The following is a 21,668-nucleotide window of genomic DNA, read 5'->3' on the forward strand; positions in this document are numbered from 1 at the left end:
CATAGATTGGTCTTGGGGGAGAGAATTACAAATATGAACATGTTGTGAGAAAATAGAAGGGGGGAAATTGCAAAAAAAGGAAGTACTTTGGGTTTTTGGGTAAATAAGCAACAACAGAAAGGGAATTACCAGACCTTTACAACCTATACAAAATTCCATTTTGGTATAAAAACTCATTTCACTGTTTTCAGCCAAAAAAAATTGCTTTTGCCCTCTACACTACAGGCGCCTTTACCTGTGTCTGTATTAACACTATTTCTTTGTGTATGTGAGATACGGATCTTGAGCAATCGTCAGGACATCCGGTCTCTCTGCCTGATCATATGTTAGACAGCGACGAATCAATTCCTGCAAAGAATCAAAGTTGCGCAGAGAATCGTTAACGAGCTTCTGCACATTATTCCTACATTTTTAAGTAACAAGTTTATCATATATATTGTTTGCAGCGGTGTTAGGATTACACCGAAAGTTGTAGCAGCTGAATAGTTACAGGAAGTTATCTACATAAGATTCACGATAAATGAGGAAAATCTAAACAAAACGAACAGTATAAAAAAATAAAACTTTATGTAGCTTTGATCTGACACCACCGTCTATGTAGCTATTATCTAAAAGTTAAATCTCCAATATAAGTTCTATTCTTCTCTGCATGCTGAGGGAACCAAAATATTCTGGAAGCAGATGCTAAGTAACTTGACCCATGTATGTTAATTAAAAGGGGAAGGTATCCCAAACCACATAGGAAATAATGGAATGACAATAATTGATATCACTTTATGGAGATTAAAATTTGTCACTAATATGCAACTGTTGAATAACAGGAGAAAAAATTAATGCCCAAAAGCTCATTATTTGCCATCAATGTGGGAATAACAACACACGAGACAGAATAATATACCTTTGCCTCATTTGAGACAGCAGGTCTTGAAGGGAATTCAACCTTTCGAGCTTTAATGATCGTATCTTCACGCAGGATTCTTTCCTGGGTCTGGTCATGCCCAAAAGGACGTCTCCCAAAGAGCATCTGGTAAAATAGAACACCGGCTGACCATACATCAACCTGTTGAGGAAATAAACTGATTCTCAGGAGGAGGTAACCCAGTGAAACATAGCACGAATTTATTTTTTGATGTCGAATTTATTTTTCAATTCACATATTCCACTGCATCAGATGTCGGATGGATATTGTGTGCTAGCAAAGAAGATCAGCTTAATTACTTGACCAAAGTTATCAGCTGAAAATATATACATCCAAGACAAAGCAACCCTGGTTAAGAACGGATCAATAAGGAACCCGATACAAAAAGCCACTAACCTTCGATGATATTAAGGGTGTCTTGCTCAGCTCAAAGCATTCCGGAGGCAAGTACCTGAAATCTCGAAAGAAATTAAGTATTATATGTCTGCCTCAACACCTACAGAATAAACTTAAAGCATGGAACTGTTACGTAAGTAGCAAAAGTACATCAGCCAAAAGTAAAGACGTGAACATCAAACAGAGTTCTGTGACAACCAAAATATAAGAGACGAGGACATTGGAAGCGCAAGGTATTGCAGTATTGCGCTAGTACGAAAAATTTTTAACGAGAAAAAAGCTCTCTGCGGCATAGTCATTGAACATCGGTACATATCACAAAGTAAGAAAGTATGACACATCCTTAAAAAATAAGAAACGTTTGCACAAGATAACAAAATTATAATCTTCCAGTTTCCATGCCTCAAAAGTGAGTTCCTTTCTTCCCCTACCGCATATGGTCAGTTTTGTCAGAGAGATTTTCTAATTTCAAGCCCAGGTTAAAATAACAAAAATACAAATAACCCCATCTTCATCTTTTAAGTCCTCAACGATGATAAACACATGCCAGGGACACACAAAAAGAGAACACAACTTAAATTGCACAACTCACCAATAAGTCCCAGCTCCCTGGGATGTAAGTTCCATCCCCTGAGATCCCACATCATCTTCAACTATCTTACTGAGACCAAAATCAGTCACTTTTGCAACACCAAATTCATCAAAGAGAACATTTCCAGGCTTCAGATCATAATGGATGATCTTCTGTGCTCTCCTATTCAAATAAACAAGACCTTGAAATATTTGCACTATGATGATTCTAGCTTCTTTCTCAGGCAATAGCGGCGTTGCTTTCAGGACAGCATCAAGATCTTTACCTGGACAAAAAAGGAAAATATTTAGGGAATTGCACAAAGACACTTCAGATGCCTTTTGTATGTCAAATACAGAATGTCTCAGCTGCCAAACTGCACAAAAAACGACCAATTGATAGATGTACATACCGCTACAATATTCCAACACAGTGCAAAATGTATTGTGGTCAATCTCGAAAATATCCCAAAGCCGAACAATATGGTGATGCACCAGGGTTTTGTGAATATTATATTCGCGGATTGCATGACGTATATAACTTTGTTTCTTTTCTTCACTCCACTGAGCATTCAGCCCGTGCAGCTTGCATGCAACATACTTATGGTCTACCAAATCATATGCCTGCTGGAAATTTCTTCAGAGTTCAGATCACTGAAAAGGGTATTTTCTTACACAAGCCAAAATAGACAAAACCAAATTGTCATCAGCTCTCTTTCTGAGAAAAAGGAAGCCCATGACTAGAATTAGTACAACAGAGAGTTTAACGTTAAATTTGTCCAACACAAAGATCTGACCTTGTAAACCTCACTGAATCCACCTTTGCCAAGAAGGTTCAAAAGGGCATATCGATGATTGAGGATCTGAAAACTATTAAAACGAGAACCATCCTCATCTCTAATGCGTTTCATTTCTCTTATGAGCCTTCCCTTCTCAAATTCATACCGATCTCTCTCACGTAGGACAGTTTCTTCCTCCTGGAACCAACTCACCAATCAGTCAAGAAAAACACTTATGAATGTCAAGTTTAATAAGCTTGCAGAACCAAAAAACTGATAAAAATGTATCGGAAACAGGATAAACAGAATAACTTACTCGTTTAATGCTGGCTAGACGAGATTTATATATCTCATCCTGCAGAAGAAAATCTTCTTCTGGAACTCCATTTTCACCATCGGGTCCATCACCTTTGTCTTAGAGGTTACAAATCATCAGTGCCTTATTCATCTCTTGATGCATGGTAAATAATCAATGTGCCAGATACAGGCACACTCCCAAGCATGGGCATAAGCTCAAATTCGATGGTAGAGTAAAAGAAACCATGACAAAAATAAAGGGGACGTCAAACAATTGTGCATACGAATGGCCTCAAAGCAACAAAGGTCCAAAGGTTTCAAAACTGCAGAAAGGCCAGTAATTATAAGAATTTATCTTCACAAAGAAATCTGAGAGGTAAACTTGTTTTTGCAGACAATGAAACAGCTTTTAGAGCAACAAAAGTCAGAACTTGTCAAAACTTTATAAAGGCCACAAGCTTAAAGCATTAGCCTGGCTAAGCAACTTAAGAAATAACCCCATTTTTGCCAACCATTATAAAATATAAAAGTAAAATATCTTAAGAGCTATGATTTTAGTCATGGGGTATGCCTTGTATTGAGACTCACCCCGTATACAAAGACCTACATGCGACATTTCCAGATCATACTTTACAAACATGCCAAAGCCACACAGATGCAGCAAAGGATAATCATGTTTAGCAACAGAAGCTCACCAGCTTGTTTTTTCTTTAAGGATTTTCGCTGCCGCTCGATGGCTTCCCTAGTTTCCAATAGTTGTTTCTACAGAACCAAATGCACACAACACTAAAAGATCAGAAAGAAGAACAAGGAAATATCAACAAATTCCAGGTAAAATTTTCTGTCATAATTGATGAAAAACATTGAAGGATTAGGACACAACTTCCACTTGCAGGGTGACAGAAGCTTTTATAGAGAAATGCAGTCACGTCTAAGATGATCATGGTGAGTAATGGGAACTGAGCGCTACGGATTTAAACTCCAAACATCTTCTAAATCAATTTTCTAAGTTTGTGTCCGCAATAACTCAGGCTGTGACACAAGTGTTAACTGTCTTCCTAACATTTTACATGCCATTCAAACAGGTTACATGAGTAGACTTTAATCCGTTATATGAAGCCAAAAAGGGTGTTAGAATGTTTCACTAGAAGCAGGCATAAAATTCTCTTTTACTAGCACATAGTATTTCTACTCGTATAAGTATTTCAAAGCTTTATAGTTTTTTAGCTAAGTTAGTGAATTTAGATAGAGATGAAAGGGCTAAAATGGCTAAATTTGGCACGCGCTTCTATCCTAACTTCTTTCTACTCTTGAACAACATAAGTATTATGCTGCATTGTCATGCGGCATTCACTACTGGATCATTTATAGTGAACTCACAGTGACAATTACAAAAGTTTCAGTTTTTTAAATTGCTTGTTCACCAAGCACTCAACAAGTACAAGAAAACCATGTTTTCCTTTTCAAGATTCATGTGGAATGGAGACAACTAATCGAGATAGAATGAGAAACAAGGAAAAGAGAAGGAAACAGCCACCAAAATGAGTGCAAATACACAAGAGGCTTCGACAAGACGGGATAAGAAGATCCATAAGAAAGAAACTCTACATACAAGATGAGCATTCAAATCTTTCAATGCTTGTCCATCCTCCCACGTTTCAGATATAAGAGTTCCAGCTCTGAAACAAATAAACGGCAATGGAAATTCAAAAACGAACAATAACCAAATGATATGGCAAAAAGCTGAGTATTCTCAAATTCTGAATCTGGAAAACCACGGAAAAATAAGGCAATTAACCAGCAGCATAGTTTTTATTAGGTTGTCAAAAGAGATTAGAGGTTAATCAACCCATCAAATAGCAATTTAGGCTTGCTTTCTCATATTGAACTTCATCATCGGAAGATCTGTGATATGAATATTGTTATTGTTCACTTAGGACATTTCTTAAGCCATGATTAATGGAATTTGAGATGTGAATAAGTTTCACGTTTTTCAAAAACTGATGCTGAGTTAATACTGCACTTGACTCATTTTCAGTATCTGGAAATCATATAGTTGGATAAACCAACGCCCTGAGAGTACTTATTAGTAAGACCTCTCTTCGAATCTGCTTTCTTCAGCGATCTAGCTAGTGGAATGAAAGAGAATGTGCATTCGGCTTAAGATAGTCATGTGCAAAACAAGTCCATCGTTCTGAACTTAAACAGTCTGGTGTGTGACTAGCCCCCGTGCTATACAATTGGATTCTAAGCAAAAGGAGAGAAAGGAACCAAAAAAAACAGGAGATTGTGTTCCACCATTCCTTTTTGTCATCTTCAATGGTCTGGTATTTGATGATCTAGACGTGAATTAAAACATCTTGACTTTTCCATAAGCTTTTTCATCCTTTGCTAACATCTTTCAGGCTCTAAAAACAAGTTTGATAGGAAATATCATTTATAAGCACCTAAACAAAAGGATATACCTTGTTACACCAACATTGCCAAGTCTCAAAGAATCCTGCCGTACTTTTAGTCTTGCTTCTTGTCGTTCAGCTTTTGAAACAGATATCAACAGGTCAGCTATTATTTTAGTTCTCTGCATAGAAGGGTAGTAAAACCAGTTAAATAGTAGTCAACATGTTATGATTTGTACGAGAAGAATCCAATAACAAAGCAGTCGTCCCAAAGAAAAAGAAAAATGGAAACTGCATCCCTCAAACCATTTAAATAATAATATAAGAACTACAGGCGATTTGCAAAGTACCTCAAAACTGAAATGCTTTGTACAATCATTTCTTATCAATTTTGAGATGTCAAACACAGCTCAATTGCCTAAATCTTATTTTTGCATAGAACTTCAAACCTGATTTCTCAAACACAGACACATCAAGTCCTTGATCAAATTCAGGCAAAACGCATACCTTTGGCTTCATTTGTTGCTCATGGTCTTTAAGGTCCTTTAGTTCCTGTCCAAATTGAAATCAACAACAAAAGAAAGGAGTAAAAATTATTTAAAAAATGATGGTGGGTTCAGAGGTGGTGAGAAATTGGATGAGGTATTTCAACTGCTTTCATGCTTCCACCAAGTGGCTATCCTCTTTCCTGCAGTCCCTTAAAGATCTAAATGCCACACCTTTTCTAATTGGCGACAGAGGTTCTGATTTTCAGATGACTCTTTTCGTGATTTACGTAAATCCTCCTCCAATGCTGCCACCTTTGCTCGTAAAGACAAAACCTCCTCCTGCTAAAAATTTGCATATAGAGATTCAAACAATATGATCTATCAAATTGAAGTATTATATAGTGTTCCATATCCTCTAAGGATATGCAAGGAACAGTGACACTTGCAGAGTAGTCTACATCTCAATATAACTCACACATCACATTAAAAGAAAAGAGCATACCTCTGAAGAGTAGTGACCGTCATTTTGTAATTGCTCTTTTGGCCTAGTATCCTGCAGATGAAGATAAATGACTAGTTACTATTTCCTTTTCTGAATGTAACAAAACAATTAACTAGTTAAACAGCACAAAACACAAGTTTGCTCACAGATAAGTTCAGTGCAAAACCTACAAAAGATAGAATATTTAGCACAGCAAGCGGCATCAGCTCGTTCAAATCCTCATAGACAATACTATCAGCCTACTGACGACGGAATATCATAGAGTCCGCCATGAAACAAAAACAAATCTCTGTTCATAAATCTCCAGAAAGCGCAACACCAACACTTAGTCGGAGCTGAGCCCCGATATTCATAATGTCAATCTCTTCAAGAATTCTTCTAAAAGAAATAATTAATACTAGCAACCATCAGATTCTTCCCTTAATTTCAAATGTAAAGATTGAGTGAAGAGGAGATTGCAGCAGGTTCCATCAGACAATCTACTCACCTTCATGTTATGATGAATATTTTCTCAGATAGATAGTATTTTCTAATGCTCACTGTCCACTTATCTCAACGTTCTCCTTTAAAACCCGCACAAGATTTCTCTTACACCTCGATAGACTCAATTTGACCATAACGGAAAGGCCACAACTCATATTTAAGTCTAAGAATATGCAATTAAAGCAGATGAGTGAGTACGCAATTAATACCATCGAGAAAATGGGCATTTTTTTGCACTACTGACCTGTCATGCTACTTTCACAAGCACTTCCCCAAAAAAAGGTATTTATTTGCTATGAGATCATTTAAAATGCGTTAAAGAAAAAATTGCCAGTCTCTGAATGATCACCGCAGTCCTTTCAAAGCTTAAAACAATCAGAAAAATGAAGAAAGACAACAGTATGAACTAAAGTCATATTTTTAAAAAGAACCACTAATTAAAACATATCCAAACGAAGCCCCGTCACCATCAACACATGCAACACTATGTCCTATTCACCATCCACATGACATTAAGATTGACTTTTCTTTGCTAATAGGTGTAATCAACACCCTTTTATCTGATATTCAATGACATCACTGAAGTTTTGTTTTTGCTCATCTGGGTTCCTAAACTTTTTTATGGAAATTGTTCAACCTAACCTTCATGCCGTTAACATCAACAGAAGTAGCTAACATGGAAAAAACATGCTCTATCATAGACATTCACATAACGAAAACACATTTACGCACATCTCCATTTAAAGCTAAGTGCGATCCACATCATGACATTGGTTTAATAACTGTGGAGTTGACACTCTACATTTGTCTCCTTTTTCTTATCAGCAGGTTGAACTTGAATGTAAATAATCATCATAAGTTGCTCAATTGTTTATTCTTACAGAGGCAGTTCGCATGCACCGAAACTTAGCAAGTGTGCAACAACAATCATGTGATATATGCCCATGAGAAAATACCCACTTCAATGAATACGAGTTCATGCTTTATGCATTCCATGGAAATGCTAGAGAGTACTAATTCCAAGGTACATGACAATAAGAGGTTGAAACAATACCTTATGATACGAGTTCTCAAGCTGTCCATTAAGTGGTGAAATCGTTGATGCAGAGATTTGTGATCTCGTTTGATCATTAGCTCTGGACCCACGGCCCCTTCCAGATTGTGACCTACCACGACCATGTTTTTTCCGACTGACATCAAAATTAACCTTTGTTTCCAGGGTTTCCGCTATCTTTGCCAAACCATCAACTGCCTGAGTCATAATTACCAAGCCATTAGCTTTCTTTGTCCACAAATAGGTCCCGTAAAAGTGATTTGCTTTTTGGTGAGTGGAACCATCGTAACAACATAAAAGAAAAAAAGGAAAGAAAACAGAACGTTTACATGAAGGAAAGGGAGTAAAAGCAGAACAATGTGACTTCAGTTTTGATAGAGATTTACATTCAATATTCAATAGTCATTCAATGGACAAGGCCTTACCTCAACAGGTTCTGAAAAAGTTAAACTATCATCCGCATGAACCTTTTGCCGCTTCTGAGTGTTAGCTTGTATAAGAAACTCCCCTGCAATCTGACATGAGAAGGAAATTGAAAGATGTCATTGAGTAAAACCAAATGGCAATTCTATATTGAGGCTCACAAATCACTTAAAAATTGAATCGCAGGCCCAACCCACTAAAAAAGACGAGATAGCACTAGCACTCCCATGACTGTCGTTTCATAGAAAACTATCAACATGCTTTGAAAGTCCATGCAGAATTTCTCGAAATGAAAAACAAGCACGTGAGACACCCTAACAAAATGTTGTGGCAGACAAGCATGCACTAGCAATACAAGCAGACACATCAACATCAGTAACCGTTACATTAGCCCGTGCCAAGATAAATACTGAACAACGTGTTGGCATTAACCTCCGCTATACATTGTTCCGTGTCAAAGGAATACCATCTTCAACAGAAAGAATAGTTGATTATACCTCAAAAAACCATACTAACCTTTCCACAGGGCATACCTGGGTACCATTATAGAGGAGTACGGTATTGCGCGCTTCTCCTCAGAGATCCATAGTAACCCAACTTATAGTTAATTACTAACGAACAAAATCAATTTTCCTTTTTACAGAGCGATGATTTACAAATCCAGAGTCTTAAATTAGTTTATCTATTTGATCGAGTTTCACATTCGCTCAAACAATAGAATGTGAAAATAAATGACCAAACAAAAAAAAATCCTGCAGAATAATTATAACTGGAAAACTGCAAAACCGCCTTATCGAAGAGCCTCAAGAATAGTCGCAAGTGATCATACGTTTCGCAGTGTTTCCGTAAATTAGACCTTTGTTAAGGCCAAAGAATACAGACAATAACCAAGCAAGAGACTGTCCCCATTTCATTTCACCATATTCTTATAAACACGTGTCCGAATCAACATTAGCGAATGTTCTTCGTACGAGCGTAACGCATCGATCGATGATTATTGACAAGTAACTCAACTAAAACGAGTATGATCTCCAACTCATTTTCCACAAAATGACAACTGCAACTACCTAAGAGCTCAGTGATAAGCACAAGCAACCTTCAAAAGGAAAGACGGATCTCATTTCAACGGGATAATTTGCAATTCTGAGCAACACTATCATTCATTTAGCAGAAAAGGCAAGATCATCAAAGCCATTGCCGGTCTTGCTCTCCTAAACAGCAGGGAAATGAAGTAAAAAGGAGCTCACATCGTCGTCGGAGTCGCTGGAACTCGACTGCCCGGCCAAATCGCTCGCGAATTTCGAAGCCGAAGAAACCGAGGACCGAGCTTGCGCCGGCTGCTGCTGCTGCTGCTGCTGCTGCTGGGGCAAGCCCGAAGTGACGGCCGAGGAGGCCTTGCCGACCAAGCGAGCCTCGAGCTTCGCGAACTTGGTGGACTGGTCCGATTGGTTGGACGAGTTGGAAGAGAGGTGCAACAGCATGTCGTCCGACATTGCGCCGGACAAGCGTCGAGAATTTCTTCACAGGAGGAACCTCACTCGCCGCACCTGACCGAGCGCGGTCCGATCACGGAGCATTTCGCGTCAAAAGACAAGCGCACCGCTTTCCTGACCGAGCTTGACTCACGATCGGATCCAAAACCCTAGAATGGCGGTGCCGCCGGCGGCCGCGGCCTCTCTTGACTGGCCTTCTGGGCGGCGTCTGAGGTCAAGGCGCGATTGCATGGCCCCAAGGAAGGGGGGGGGGGTGGGGGTGGGGGAAGATGGTCCCAGCAAATTCACAGGGGTAGAGAGAGAGAGAATTAGGGTTTTGGGTTGTCTTCTGGAGATTTTGGTTTGTTGGAGGAGGCAGGAGAATTGTGGAGGATGGGAGTACAAATCAAATCAGATAAATTCAGAGAGAGACAGAGATGGGTTTTGCAGTTGTTCTAGATATATAAATATATGGTGCAAAAGTGTACTTTCAGGTAAAAAGGGAACATAGGATTCAAAATCTGTCCTGGGATACTCTCGGTCATATGAGAGTGGAGAGGGAGAGGGGAATTTGAGGGGGGATTATGTCATTTTGAGCATGGAAAAACCATAGGGTGATGAAGTGCTTATATACATCTGGCATGGGAGCTTTGGCACATGTGAATTCGGGGAATTCGACGGGTCTTGCGAGTTTAGGCTCGGCCTTACTCGAAAAACTGGCTCGTGCCGTGTCGGGCTCGCGTGCGACGGATGTATGTAATGAATGACATTCCTTTCTGTGCTGTATCTGAATCTGATGACACCCAGAAACAGTAGCTTAAGCTCTTTACTGCCTTGCCATATTGTGTCCGCAGATTTGTGTTGTTGGATGTTGAAATGCCCCATCGAACCCATTTTGCCATTTTGCATTGGAGTCCATGTCTGAACTGAGAATTGGAGAACCGTAGAATGAATGCTCTATCAAATTGACAATGGTTACTGAGGAAGACAAACAGCACGAGGATTGGTTTTTCTCTTTTGGTAAATGAAAAATGGGGTCGAGGTTCAGAGTTACCGATGAGACTGACCACGTCGTCGATTAAATTAACATCTATTCTTGAGGATTTGCCTATTTTATCGACAATTAGAGGATATGGCAAATCCTGGAGAACAAGCCATCAGAACCTCTGTCCTACCTGAAGCTTTTCACAAAACAAGAGAGAGACTACGTTCTCGATTCTATCTTTCCAGGCACTATCATGCCCCCACGGAATTAAGCGAAGACCCGCGAAAATGTCCTCCGATGCCCAAATGGGAGATCCACCTTCGCCAGTTATATCTTCCGTAACCATATATCATTTGTCCAACATCAACAACTATGCAGAGATCGCAAACAAGGGAAAAACTTCCATTAGGGCAAAACAATTGTCACTCACTGGGATGAAATTGCCGCATAGCCAATTTCCCGCGCAGGTACTCGACCCTTGTTTTGTTTCCTTTTCGCCTTTTCCATTCACAACAAAACCATTTTGAAGATTTATCTACACATGCCGATCATTTCAGAAACCCGAGGACTACTATAGATAAAAACTACTGGAGAAAGAGATCGGATACAAAACTGGTAGCCTGAGTAAATGGTGGTTCTTAATTCCGGCAGAATGGAGAAAATCGAATTATAATTATTTGAAGGAGTGAACTTGAGAAAAATAACTATAAAGAAAGAGTCGAAGAAATTCTTCGTTTGTGATGTACAACATTGAGGACACCTAGACGAAAGGTTGCTTCCCCGACATTCTCCTGCACAAAAAGGTCAAAAGAAAGATATCGTCAATTTTGATCCAGCAGACAGTTCACAAGAATTGAGCAACAAATCTCAAAAAATGAGCACTGACCTCGTAATTTATACTTTGCGAGATACAAGAATGTAGAAGCTGGCCCCATTAAGAAATTAGTTCTGAGTAAGTTTCTCATTCCATCTGCTTCCGGATGCTTACTCATATATGTAAAAGAAGCTTCCTACCACCAATCATAGTTTCTCCTAGTCCCATCATATCTGGAATTCCCAAACCTCGAAGCAGAAAATCTCTGCCCTGTTCCTTGTGATCTGGAGTTTCCATAGGGGCCATACTGCGCCGAGGATCTCTGCCCTGATCCTTGTGATCTGGAGCTGCCATAGGAGTCATATTGCACCATATGTGACTTATTTGAAGATTTGGAGCCAGATATGTGACCCTTATGTGATGGCATTGCAGGAGATCTTGGGCTTTTTGGGAACTTGCTGGCCGGACTGTCTCCTGGATCCTCTGTGATCCAGCCACCCCTACGTTTCGATTGGGGAGGTGTTCTAAGGCCCCTATCTTCATGCTTGAATCTTTTCTTTTTCCCAGAATTTTGGTTAATGTTAGGTGCAGAGTTGAAGCCCATGTAGTCATCATCTTCTCTATGAAATCTCATAGTCGCCGTTGAGAGCTCATGGTTCCTCTTGCGTACCTGCAGGTCAACTTCATTAGAATCGACATTCACGAGTAATAAAGCACTCCTCAAAGGGCTTCACTTAAATAGTGAAATAGTTATTCACCCATTTGATATAACCCAATACCTTGGTTGAATTGTTACACTCCCGCGCAAAGTGTCCATCTTTGCCACATTTGTAGCATGAACTAGGTGCTGCTTCATCTGTGGTTGAATTCTTACATTCCCGGGCAAAGTGACCTTCTTCACCACATTTGTAGCACGAACTAGGTGTAACTTCACCCTTGGTTGAATTCTTACACTCCCGGGCAAAGTGGCCTTCCTGACCACATTTATAGCATGAGCTAGGCGTTGATTCACCCATGGTATCACCGCGAACATTTGAGCAGGCCTGTTCCAATGAAATAAGAAAAACCTGCTCAGCAAGTGGACAGCAACCCAGTAATACTATGCAAAGGGACATTTCTAAAAGAAACGTTCCTGTTTCAGGTGATATTTTTGAAGTGTACTTCCTAAAAGTAAAGAGAATAGCGTAGTGCCCTACCCAATTTGTCCAAGGACTTACATATGCTTGATAAGGAAAGGCTCCATTTCAAAATAATGATTACCCATAAGCCAGCACATAAATAGTTACAATTTTCATATACAGTTACTTTTTTTTTTTATGAAAGATAGAGAATAAGTGTGGGAAGGGGCAGCTAGCACCGGCAACCCTCTGGGTGCTCCTTAAGAGTTCCACACGCGTGATCGCAATACAAAATTTGACCTACAACTACAACTTATTTTCAGCGAGCCCGTCACCGCCGCACCACCAAACGTAAGTAGAAGCAAAGCCAGAGAGAACCCTACACCTAGCACCCAAGCCAAACCTTTGCTTCAGACAAATTAGGATTGCTTGAAATAGAGGGGCGACCAATGCATTCGAACTTCTGAGGAAGGGGGGTTCTAAGCCACTTGAGAATGCCTGACCCACATGTGAGAAAGCCTGACCGACTTGGCCAACCACCTCGGTGGTTATTGGTTATTTATGGGGCAGTTTATAACAAAATACTTATAAAAGTGATAAAATAAAAAATGTCAGCAGATGCATTATTTGATCTTCAACACTCAAAAAGTATTTCTACCAGATCCACACTTACTATCGAGTTAATATTACGTTCATAATTTCTTAGATCAACATGATGCACCCTTGATTGATTGTGTTATATGAAACACCATGCTAAAAAATACAAACAGGATTCTCGACCTTGCATTTTAGAGTCTCAATGGCATCACAACAAAAATTTTCCAAATGACAGCCTTTTTGACAGCTATTCTTGCAAAGATGCTATACAATTTCACTGGCACTCCCTAGCTCAACAAAATATCAAGTTCTGCTAAATCTGCACTTAACATTTCTGGGCCTAATGGCGTTACACAGGGCTATCAAATCAAAGATCATTTCAGTAAGAACACAGAAGTCACAATTAGATTTTGGCTAACCAGAAAAATGCATCCAACATCTCAACAGTTCGCAAATCACACAACACAACAAAAGTTTGATTGCGATGGCTTATAGAAGTGGGGATCATATGAGAACATCACAAACATGGCATGTCAGCATGTATAGCAGAAACAGAAGCAAAGAGTCACAAGGATAGTAAGACTTACTAAACCAGTATGACCGAGACGACCACATTTGTAACAGGAAACTTCACAAGGATCAGTATTAATAGAATCCACACAGCATAAATGGCCAAACTCCTTGCAGATGTAACACTGAATCTCCTGTTTAAGTGAATTAAACATGAAAAAGCAACTTAAAGAACCAATTAAAACTCTCAAAAACCATGTATATGTGCAAAAGATTCTGTGCGAGATAAAACAAAAACTCTGGCATCATTTAGAGAGAGACCTTAAGATCATTAGCAGAATAGCTATTCCCACAAGAGAACATATCGTGCCCTGAATGTCCACATCTCAAGCATATTTTAGTATTTTGAAAGCCAGCCCTCTGCTTCTCTGGACAATCCTTTGCGCGATGACCACTTTTTTTGCAAGTAAAGCAATCTTGTGCCTACCAAAAAAGACAATTGCCAAATGATTCATACACAAGACAAAAATAAAAACACTTTCAGATTAGAGATGCGGAGTATTAAGATAAAGACAGGTGCTGACGCATGATAAATTGCGAGTCATATGCAAATAGAACAACTTAATCAAAATTATTTATCACAGTAAATCTAGTTTAAGATACTAACATACTTCCAAATACATAAAATAGCGCAATGTTATGAAAAAGAATAAATATAATAGACTACAGTTTGTGTAAGATTTACTTGACATTATAATCTAAAACAAATCAGAAAACAGAACATATAATCGTAGGGAGAAATTCATATTAACACAAACCTTTGTGCATTGTTTAGCATTGTGTTCTAAACTCCCACACACGAAGCATGGTCTCCTTCGCTTTTGGGATGTACAATTAACTGCTGTGTGACCTTCGGCACCACAGTTGAAGCAAGTTCCCCAGCTACTGTCCGGAGGGTCAAAGTACCTCGGGCCGCGCTGATGGAAAACATATAAGACAGATAATTAGAGAACCTCCATACGGAACTCGTGTCGCATTAAAACATCAGTCCAAGAGCAAATATTTGGACTCACGAGAAGTTTTCGCAGGACGATATTATCTGCTATCTCAGCCTTCTTTGGATCCACTGATTCCAGAACCTCTGTCACGTTAACAACCTCCTCCTTCTCTTCCTCATCTACCTCAATAACCTGGTAAAGAAAATAAAAAGTCCACCATACTCACTACTCTGTGCACAGTATCCCCTTATGCGTTCATGGCATTGAGGCACAGATACTGTAAATTTCAATAAATACCAAGTAGATAAATTGCTGGGATATTCCATAAATCTGTCACATTTAAACTTTCGCAAACCAGCTTAACGAGAAAGACTGAAAGTACGGAACAATTAAAGAGCTTTCTCTGGATTGACAGAACTTCTCAATGCCCCGACAACTCCCTATTAGAAGCTAGTACCAAGCAGGAACTAAAAAAAACGAAAAAACAGAACTCACAGTTGTCTCTCGGCCGTTGCTCTTCTTCTTCTTCCGCTCCTTCTTCCGCACCTTCTCCTCCCTGATCACATCGTTCTTCTGCAATACGACGACGCTGCCACCAGCTTGATCGTCGTCTTCCTCCGACGCGATGACGCTCGGCGGAGTGGAAGCGAGCTTCGCGGCGCGCGCCGAGAGCGCTTTCTCGACGATTCTCAGGCTCAGATCTTCGTTCGCTTCCTCCTCGTCGTCGTCGCTGCTGCCGAGCGGCGCCGCCGACTTCGACTCGTGTTCTCCGTCGTCTCCTTCGTCGAGCTTCGCCGCCGGCTTCTCTCTCCTCCCCATGTTTCCGGCGCACGATCAGGAAGCCCCAATCTTGACCTAAGCCTAGTGGAGAGAGAGAGAGAAAGCGCCGGTGATGGCGACTGTGAAAGAGCAAGAATTGCAAAATTAGGGTTTTGGCGCTCGGTGGCAGAGCGCCGATGGTTTTCGTTTATTTTTAATGCAGAATTGTAAATTATAGTTTTCACCCCCAAAACTTTTAAGTTATTCGACCTGGCCCCTATTGTATATACACTCCGACCAAAAAAAATTGTACATACCCCCATGGTTTTAACAAGGTGCTTTTTGTCTGACCAAAAAACAGAACAAGGTGCTTTTTGTGCCTTGCATCAATTGACATAATGAAGTCACTAGACAAATCAAATCGTATGTTCTTACTTATTGTGATTTTCACATATACAAAATGAGATCAATTGAGTATAAATAATGACAAAGAAAACTTCTCTTTAAAATCATTTTAAGGAGGTGGGTTGGTTGGAGTGCTTGAAAGCCGACTCAAACATCACTTGAAAAGGAACAAATCCCCCTTCTTTGACCCCATATGACTTTGATATAACTGTGTCTATCGTATTGTGAAATGTTGCAATTTATATGTACAACACCCTAAAATCAGGAAAAGCCGCTTTCTAAAAATTGTTATAAGTGGACTTAAAATTGTTGTGACAAGCGAAGTGTCTATCAAACACTTTTAAAAGCCGAGGCGCCCTTTTTCGTGGTTGAAGATGCGGCACGACAATTTTACCTATAAGTCTCCGGTGGTTATTATAGCAAAACAAGTTAAAAAAATGTTATCAAATTTCAATTGCCCCAAGGAACGCACGAGAGAAAAATATTGAGATCTTTTAAGCTCCGTTCGTTTAGCGAAAAATATTCTCCTTTTGGAAAATATTCTCCCGGAAGTCATTTTCCTGGAAAATATTTTCCCGGAACATAATTTTCCGGTGTTCGGCGATCAATATGAAAAAGTTTCGGAAAATATTTGTTGCCAGATCCGGCGAGGGCCACCCTCGCCTGACGCCGGATCTGGCGAGGCTGCCCTCGCCCGACTCAGGCGAGGGCTGCCCTCGCCCGACGCCGGCAACTGCAGCCCTTGCCCGACGCTGGCGACTGCAGCCCTCGCCCGACGCCAGCGAAGGCAGACCTCGCCGGCTTCCCTCCTCTATGGCCGACGGAGGGAAGAGAGAAGAAAAAAAAAGGAAAAAAAACATAAAAAGGAAAAAGACGAAAATGTCCATGGGCCAAAGTATTGTGGGGTAAATGTATCACAAGTAGCATAGTTTGGGATTTTTCGTGTCACAAAAAAAAATTCAGACTAAATTTGTCACAAATGGGTAAATTTGTCGCAAGTGACGTAGCTAGAGGATTTTTGTGGTATTTTCCCTATTTAAAAATGCTAAATTGTTGAGATGATTTTTCTCCTTTTTTCTTCTTTTTGCGTTTCCTTCATTTTCCTTCCGGTTCTATAATCATCATAACACGAATACCCCGCCGTTCAGTTCATCTTCCTCGCCGTTACACCACCAAACCTTCGCCTTTACAGTGCCTTCGCCGTCTCCATCGAAGCCACACCCTCTCTTTCTCTATGACCGTCTGATCAAACATATACAGGTCGTCTCCCTCGAGCGACCTCGTATTGGTGGAAAGCATCCTTTTAGGTCGAGAGAGAGACATTAGAAGCTTGTGATCTAGACTTTAGAATGTGATTGGATTACGTGAACCTCAACCATTATCGTCGCACAAACCGACGTGTCATTCTATCAAAAGAGATATATATTAAATATGTCAATCTATACCTTAAATTGGACAGGTTCTATCCTTAAGACACTGATTAAGCCAATGTACTGGGAAAATATAAAGACAATTTTCAACACGTTTCGATGTCTTTCTACATTGAAATTACTGTGCTATACTTATTTTCGATGTTTCAGAACATAAACTCATCATATGCCCTTACCAAAAAAAAATTTACCTTACCAAAAAAAAACTCATCATATGCCGTCGACCCAATTAGTACCTTAGTAAATGAAACAGTAATTCACCACCACCTCATAGGAAAGAGCACCATCTCCATAAAATCCGATTGTAGAATTAATGCATGCATGGACTGTAACAGATACTTTGCAGCTTGCTGAGTGCTTTCACATCCATCACAACTCAAGTATGAATAATGTTCAACACAAGCTTCATTTTCGGGAGTTCTTTATATCCTTATAAGAAAAGAAAATCCATAAGAAATTATCATAGTTAGAACGAAAATCAGCATCAGGGGGCCATGGCAACCAGACCTCAGACCACAGTAACAAGTCTACAAGGAGATAGACAACATAAACACAGATGATATATGGTATGCCTGATGATGGAACTGGGCTTTTTTGACAGGTATATAACGATGGAGAAAGAAATTTGATATTACAACCTGTACACTGTCCAATGGAGAACCAGATATGCGCACACATGCTCTTCGAATTTCTCTGGCTTGAACCAACTGATGTTTGTAAAGCAGGTCTGATAGCAGAAGTATATGTCTGAAAGAGAAGATGCATGGAGCATGAAGGAGTGTACCGTCGACGCATATCATCGAAAAGATTTTGCAACATTTACTCTGTAACTTCATACCAAGAATGAGTTCCAAAAGTTGACTAAAGGTGGTCTCATATGAAGACAGTTTGTTCAGTTCTGATATGGACAAGCAATCCAGAGAAACCGAGAGGCCTGTTTGGCAGCAAAGTTTCTGCTGCTGGCAAAATCTTTGATCGACAATTCTCACACCGGTTGCTTCAGAAATGTAAAACAGACTCCAGAATTGTACAGCACAGATACATCAAGAAAATTTTGCAACTATAAGAGAAACATATATGCCAAGCCTAATGCAATCAAATGCAACACTCAAAGATATAGCCCTTAGATAAACATCAAGATGTAAGAACTATGTGGGTGCACTACAATGTTTAATTAGTGATACATATGCTTCCAAGCTGTCATATTAACAAAATTATATCCATAAAATAAGAAATCATTGACTGCTCTCTTTTGCAATGCTCATCATCAATGACCACAGATCCGAAAAGCCAGAGGAAAGACGTGGCTCAGAACATAAAAGAGTGGAGATTTTTGCTTGTTGAGACGAACGAGTCAAAATTGAAAACCGTCCGTGAACTTGGGCAAAATATGAGAAATTTGGGGACAATGTACTTGTAAGCCCATGAGAGTAGTAGCTAGAGATATATTTTTAAACTTTCTTAGTCCCCCATCCCATATATTTCAAAATTCCAAAAGAATCATTCAACAAAGTTTGACGAGCAACTTTTGCTACGAACCCCAACTTACATTGTTCAACATTTTGGAGCTTCATGAATGTCACATCAAAACACAAGATAGATTTAGTCCTCTGGGTGCTCTCATGTGGGCACCAGATGTGAGGATAAAAAAATAATAAAAACAGTAATCAGGAGTCCATGCATCTTTTATCAAGCACAGATTATGGAAGTGCCCAAAAAATGAACTGCACATGCATTTACTCGCTTCAAACATATCTTAGAAACATTTCCAGGAGGGGGGGAAAAGCCATATGGGAGACGTATGCGTCTAAGCACAATAAGTGAAACTCAGACTTCCATTTCAGAGCAGGGGAGCAAGAGATTAAGCACTTCACTAGATTGATATAAGAAAATAGACAGTTTCGAGGCACTTTGTCAGGAATTAACAGTAGTCAACAAATGCAACCATCATCATGTTTAAGCTATGAAGGGGTGGTGTTCGAAAAAAATGAATTGCATTTAGGAGGCGAAATGGTATTAGACTTTACAAACTTCATTCATTTACCAGCTCTCCCTCACGGCAGATTCTCATGGGCCAAAAGAAGAGTGACAGAGAAGAATGTCCTGGTAAAATCTTTTTAATAAATAAGGGAACTGAAACAAGAGAAAAAATAAAATGTCTAATTACACCTTATAGACGTCTAGAATATCCAGAACCCCCACACTTCTTGCAGAAAATCAATCCTACAAAGCACAATACACGAGGCATTAGAAGGAAAATACAGACATAAGAGCAACGGCAATATAGTTAAAATAAGACCTTTCTCAGGCTACAGCCTAGCTAAAAGGTCTACCGGTAAATTTGGCCTATGGCATATGCAAAAGCGTGATTTTTTTTATTTATTTTGAATCAACACATATATGTTTAGTGCTTACAAAGAAGCATGTGCTTATGTAGAATCCAGAAGGCATAGACACAATTTGACTTAATTTCTTTTCTTCGGTCAGAAGACATCATTAAGTTGGAAAGGACTTAGATAATCATCGAAAAAAAAAAGGACTGATGAAATCATTCATCGTATCACCGTTTAGAGCAGGCATATAAGATGTCAATCAGCTCAAACAACATGCTCAGACACGCATATGATCTCGACTAAGAATGCTTTAGTTATAACGATACCTGCTCCCTTGCATACTTTGCAGTCAACCCAGCCTGTTTCCTGCTTCATCTTTCCATCCTCGCAGAAAACACATTTTGTGCCACCTGCACATATCAGCTAACATAGATCATTTCAACCCTTTTTCCTCCACAACTCAACAAACTAAAGCTTCTTCGTAGCTTCCCGATATATACAACGCCTAAAACCTCAAATTTACACAGGTATAACCAAGCACCAAATAGCAGAAAGAAGATCATTGCCTCCCCTGCCATTTGCTTTAGGTATGTCGAGGCGCCATTTCGGTACTTCTCAACCATATCGCAGACACACGTCCATAGGGCAAGTGCAAAGCAATGGAATCGAAAGTGTCGACCATTTCCTAATCTGTAGATACTAGTGCTTTCAACATCAGGCATTACCGGGGGGAAAAAAAGCAATAGAAGGTTTGATTAACTTAGGAAATCAATGAATCTCCTGCAAACCAGGCACATATAGAGAGAGAGAGAGAGAGAGTACCATTGCCAGCGCATCGGTCGCAAGGCACAGGATCGCCCTGCAACATCATCGTCATCATCAAAACGGTTTCAACGCAATCCATTAAAACCCCAACGCGCTCCAAAAATCAACCACGACAGGCCACGCCACGCCACCTTACCTTGAGACCGAGGAACAGAGAGAGAGCAATGGCGGCCAGCACACTCGCGGTGGCGAGCACGGTCTGCGTGTCCAGCGTCCGGTCGAACCCGCCGAACAGCAGGAGAGGGTGGACGAGCAGGTCGCCCGCCGAGTGGAGCGGCCTGAGCTCGGAGCGGCAGGAGCCGATGAGCGCGGGGACCAGCGGCGAGTGCTGGTGGAGGTTGCGCACCGCGGCGTCGCAGCAGGCGCAGAGGGACGGCGGCGCGTGGCCCGGCGAGGAGGGCGAAGGGAGGGAGAGGGAGGAGAGAGAGTGGAGGGAGTGGGAATGGAGCGCGGTCGCAGCGGCCATGGATAGGAGGGAGGGAGGAAACTTGTGGAGGAGCTCGCGGAGGTTCGTTTTCTTCTCTTCCTTTTTTTTTTTTGGGGTTTTTTTTTTCGTTTTCTTCTTTTTTTTCAGCTTTTTATTTCTTTTCTCGCGGAATATAGCGAGTTTTTCCTTGAATGCATATACCATGCTGCCCCTGTTATTTTCGTGGGAAGATTGAGAGAAAATGGATAAAGGAATTTAAAAAGCTAATTAGCTCCTTTTGGAAAATTACAAAATTTGGTCAAGATTCCTCAATGAAATAATCCTATTCTAAAAGCTAAATATTTTGGGGCTAATGATTGTGTGCTACATTCCAAGCTTGTCAGTCTCGATCTCGATTTCGAATTGCCATTTTATCACGTGTGTAATGAGTTTCGATAATTATATCCTAGAAACGTGCCGTATCGATAGTTTCATACTTAAGACTTTTGCTGTCAGATTGGCCTTTTTTGTTAACGGAATGTTGCAGAGTAAAACATGCTTAATTTCTTACCATGTTAGTTTAGACTTTCAAAATTAAGAAGTCAACAAAAAATGAAAAGCAATGTTACATAACAAAAACTTGTTTGTGACTGGGGAATTTGCATGGTGTGCTATCTTCAGAGATAAATGATTCCATAACACCGAGTGT

The 21,668-nt window shown here is 40.1% G+C and overlaps 3 protein-coding genes across 7 annotated transcripts; all 3 read right to left on the reverse strand.

Moving 5' to 3' along the window:
• Positions 1-67: 67 nt before the first annotated feature.
• LOC115675763 (serine/threonine-protein kinase TOUSLED) lies at positions 68-10,380 on the reverse strand. 4 transcript variants are annotated; one of them, XM_030598541.2, is made up of 16 exons: positions 9,555-10,380; positions 8,310-8,399; positions 7,885-8,082; positions 6,348-6,398; positions 6,077-6,184; positions 5,865-5,909; positions 5,427-5,539; positions 4,574-4,640; positions 3,657-3,723; positions 2,981-3,078; positions 2,683-2,862; positions 2,299-2,512; positions 1,908-2,172; positions 1,316-1,370; positions 899-1,060; positions 68-348 (listed from the first exon to the last, which is right to left on the reverse strand). In XM_030598541.2, the coding sequence occupies exons 1-16, from the start codon at positions 9,798-9,800 to the stop codon at positions 253-255; spliced, it is 2,055 nt and encodes a 684-aa protein (XP_030454401.1). In that variant the 5' UTR covers positions 9,801-10,380; the 3' UTR covers positions 68-252. The 4 variants fall into 4 exon arrangements, with proteins under 4 accessions (XP_030454401.1, XP_030454409.1, XP_030454395.1 ...); XM_030598549.2 differs by having other exon boundaries at positions 2,299-2,509; positions 9,555-10,379; XM_030598535.2 differs by having other exon boundaries at positions 2,299-2,509; positions 6,077-6,187; positions 9,555-10,379.
• A 1,005-nt stretch (positions 10,381-11,385) lies between these two features.
• Positions 11,386-15,757, reverse strand: LOC115676854 (uncharacterized). The gene is made up of 8 exons (XM_030599865.2): positions 15,297-15,757; positions 14,877-14,993; positions 14,622-14,780; positions 14,125-14,286; positions 13,881-13,997; positions 12,358-12,621; positions 11,651-12,248; positions 11,386-11,555 (listed from the first exon to the last, which is right to left on the reverse strand). The coding sequence occupies exons 1-7, from the start codon at positions 15,618-15,620 to the stop codon at positions 11,775-11,777; spliced, it is 1,617 nt and encodes a 538-aa protein (XP_030455725.1). The 5' UTR covers positions 15,621-15,757; the 3' UTR covers positions 11,386-11,555; positions 11,651-11,774.
• A 3,610-nt stretch (positions 15,758-19,367) lies between these two features.
• On the reverse strand, positions 19,368-21,090 carry LOC115673396 (protein disulfide-isomerase LQY1, chloroplastic). 2 transcript variants are annotated; one of them, XM_030595566.2, is made up of 5 exons: positions 20,690-21,090; positions 20,551-20,587; positions 20,055-20,138; positions 19,565-19,618; positions 19,368-19,498 (listed from the first exon to the last, which is right to left on the reverse strand). In XM_030595566.2, exons 1-4 carry the CDS (start codon positions 21,017-21,019, stop codon positions 19,566-19,568), a joined length of 504 nt encoding a protein of 167 aa, XP_030451426.1. In that variant the 5' UTR covers positions 21,020-21,090; the 3' UTR covers positions 19,368-19,498; position 19,565. The 2 variants fall into 2 exon arrangements, with proteins under 2 accessions (XP_030451426.1, XP_030451414.1); XM_030595554.2 differs by having other exon boundaries at positions 19,368-19,618; positions 20,690-21,089.
• Positions 21,091-21,668: the final 578 nt, after the last annotated feature.

This window comes from Syzygium oleosum, unplaced genomic scaffold (assembly GCF_021117445.2).
Source record: "Syzygium oleosum isolate NSW1041296 unplaced genomic scaffold, Sole_v2.1 Sole_v2.07, whole genome shotgun sequence".
Lineage (NCBI taxonomy): Eukaryota > Viridiplantae > Streptophyta > Magnoliopsida > Myrtales > Myrtaceae > Syzygium > Syzygium oleosum.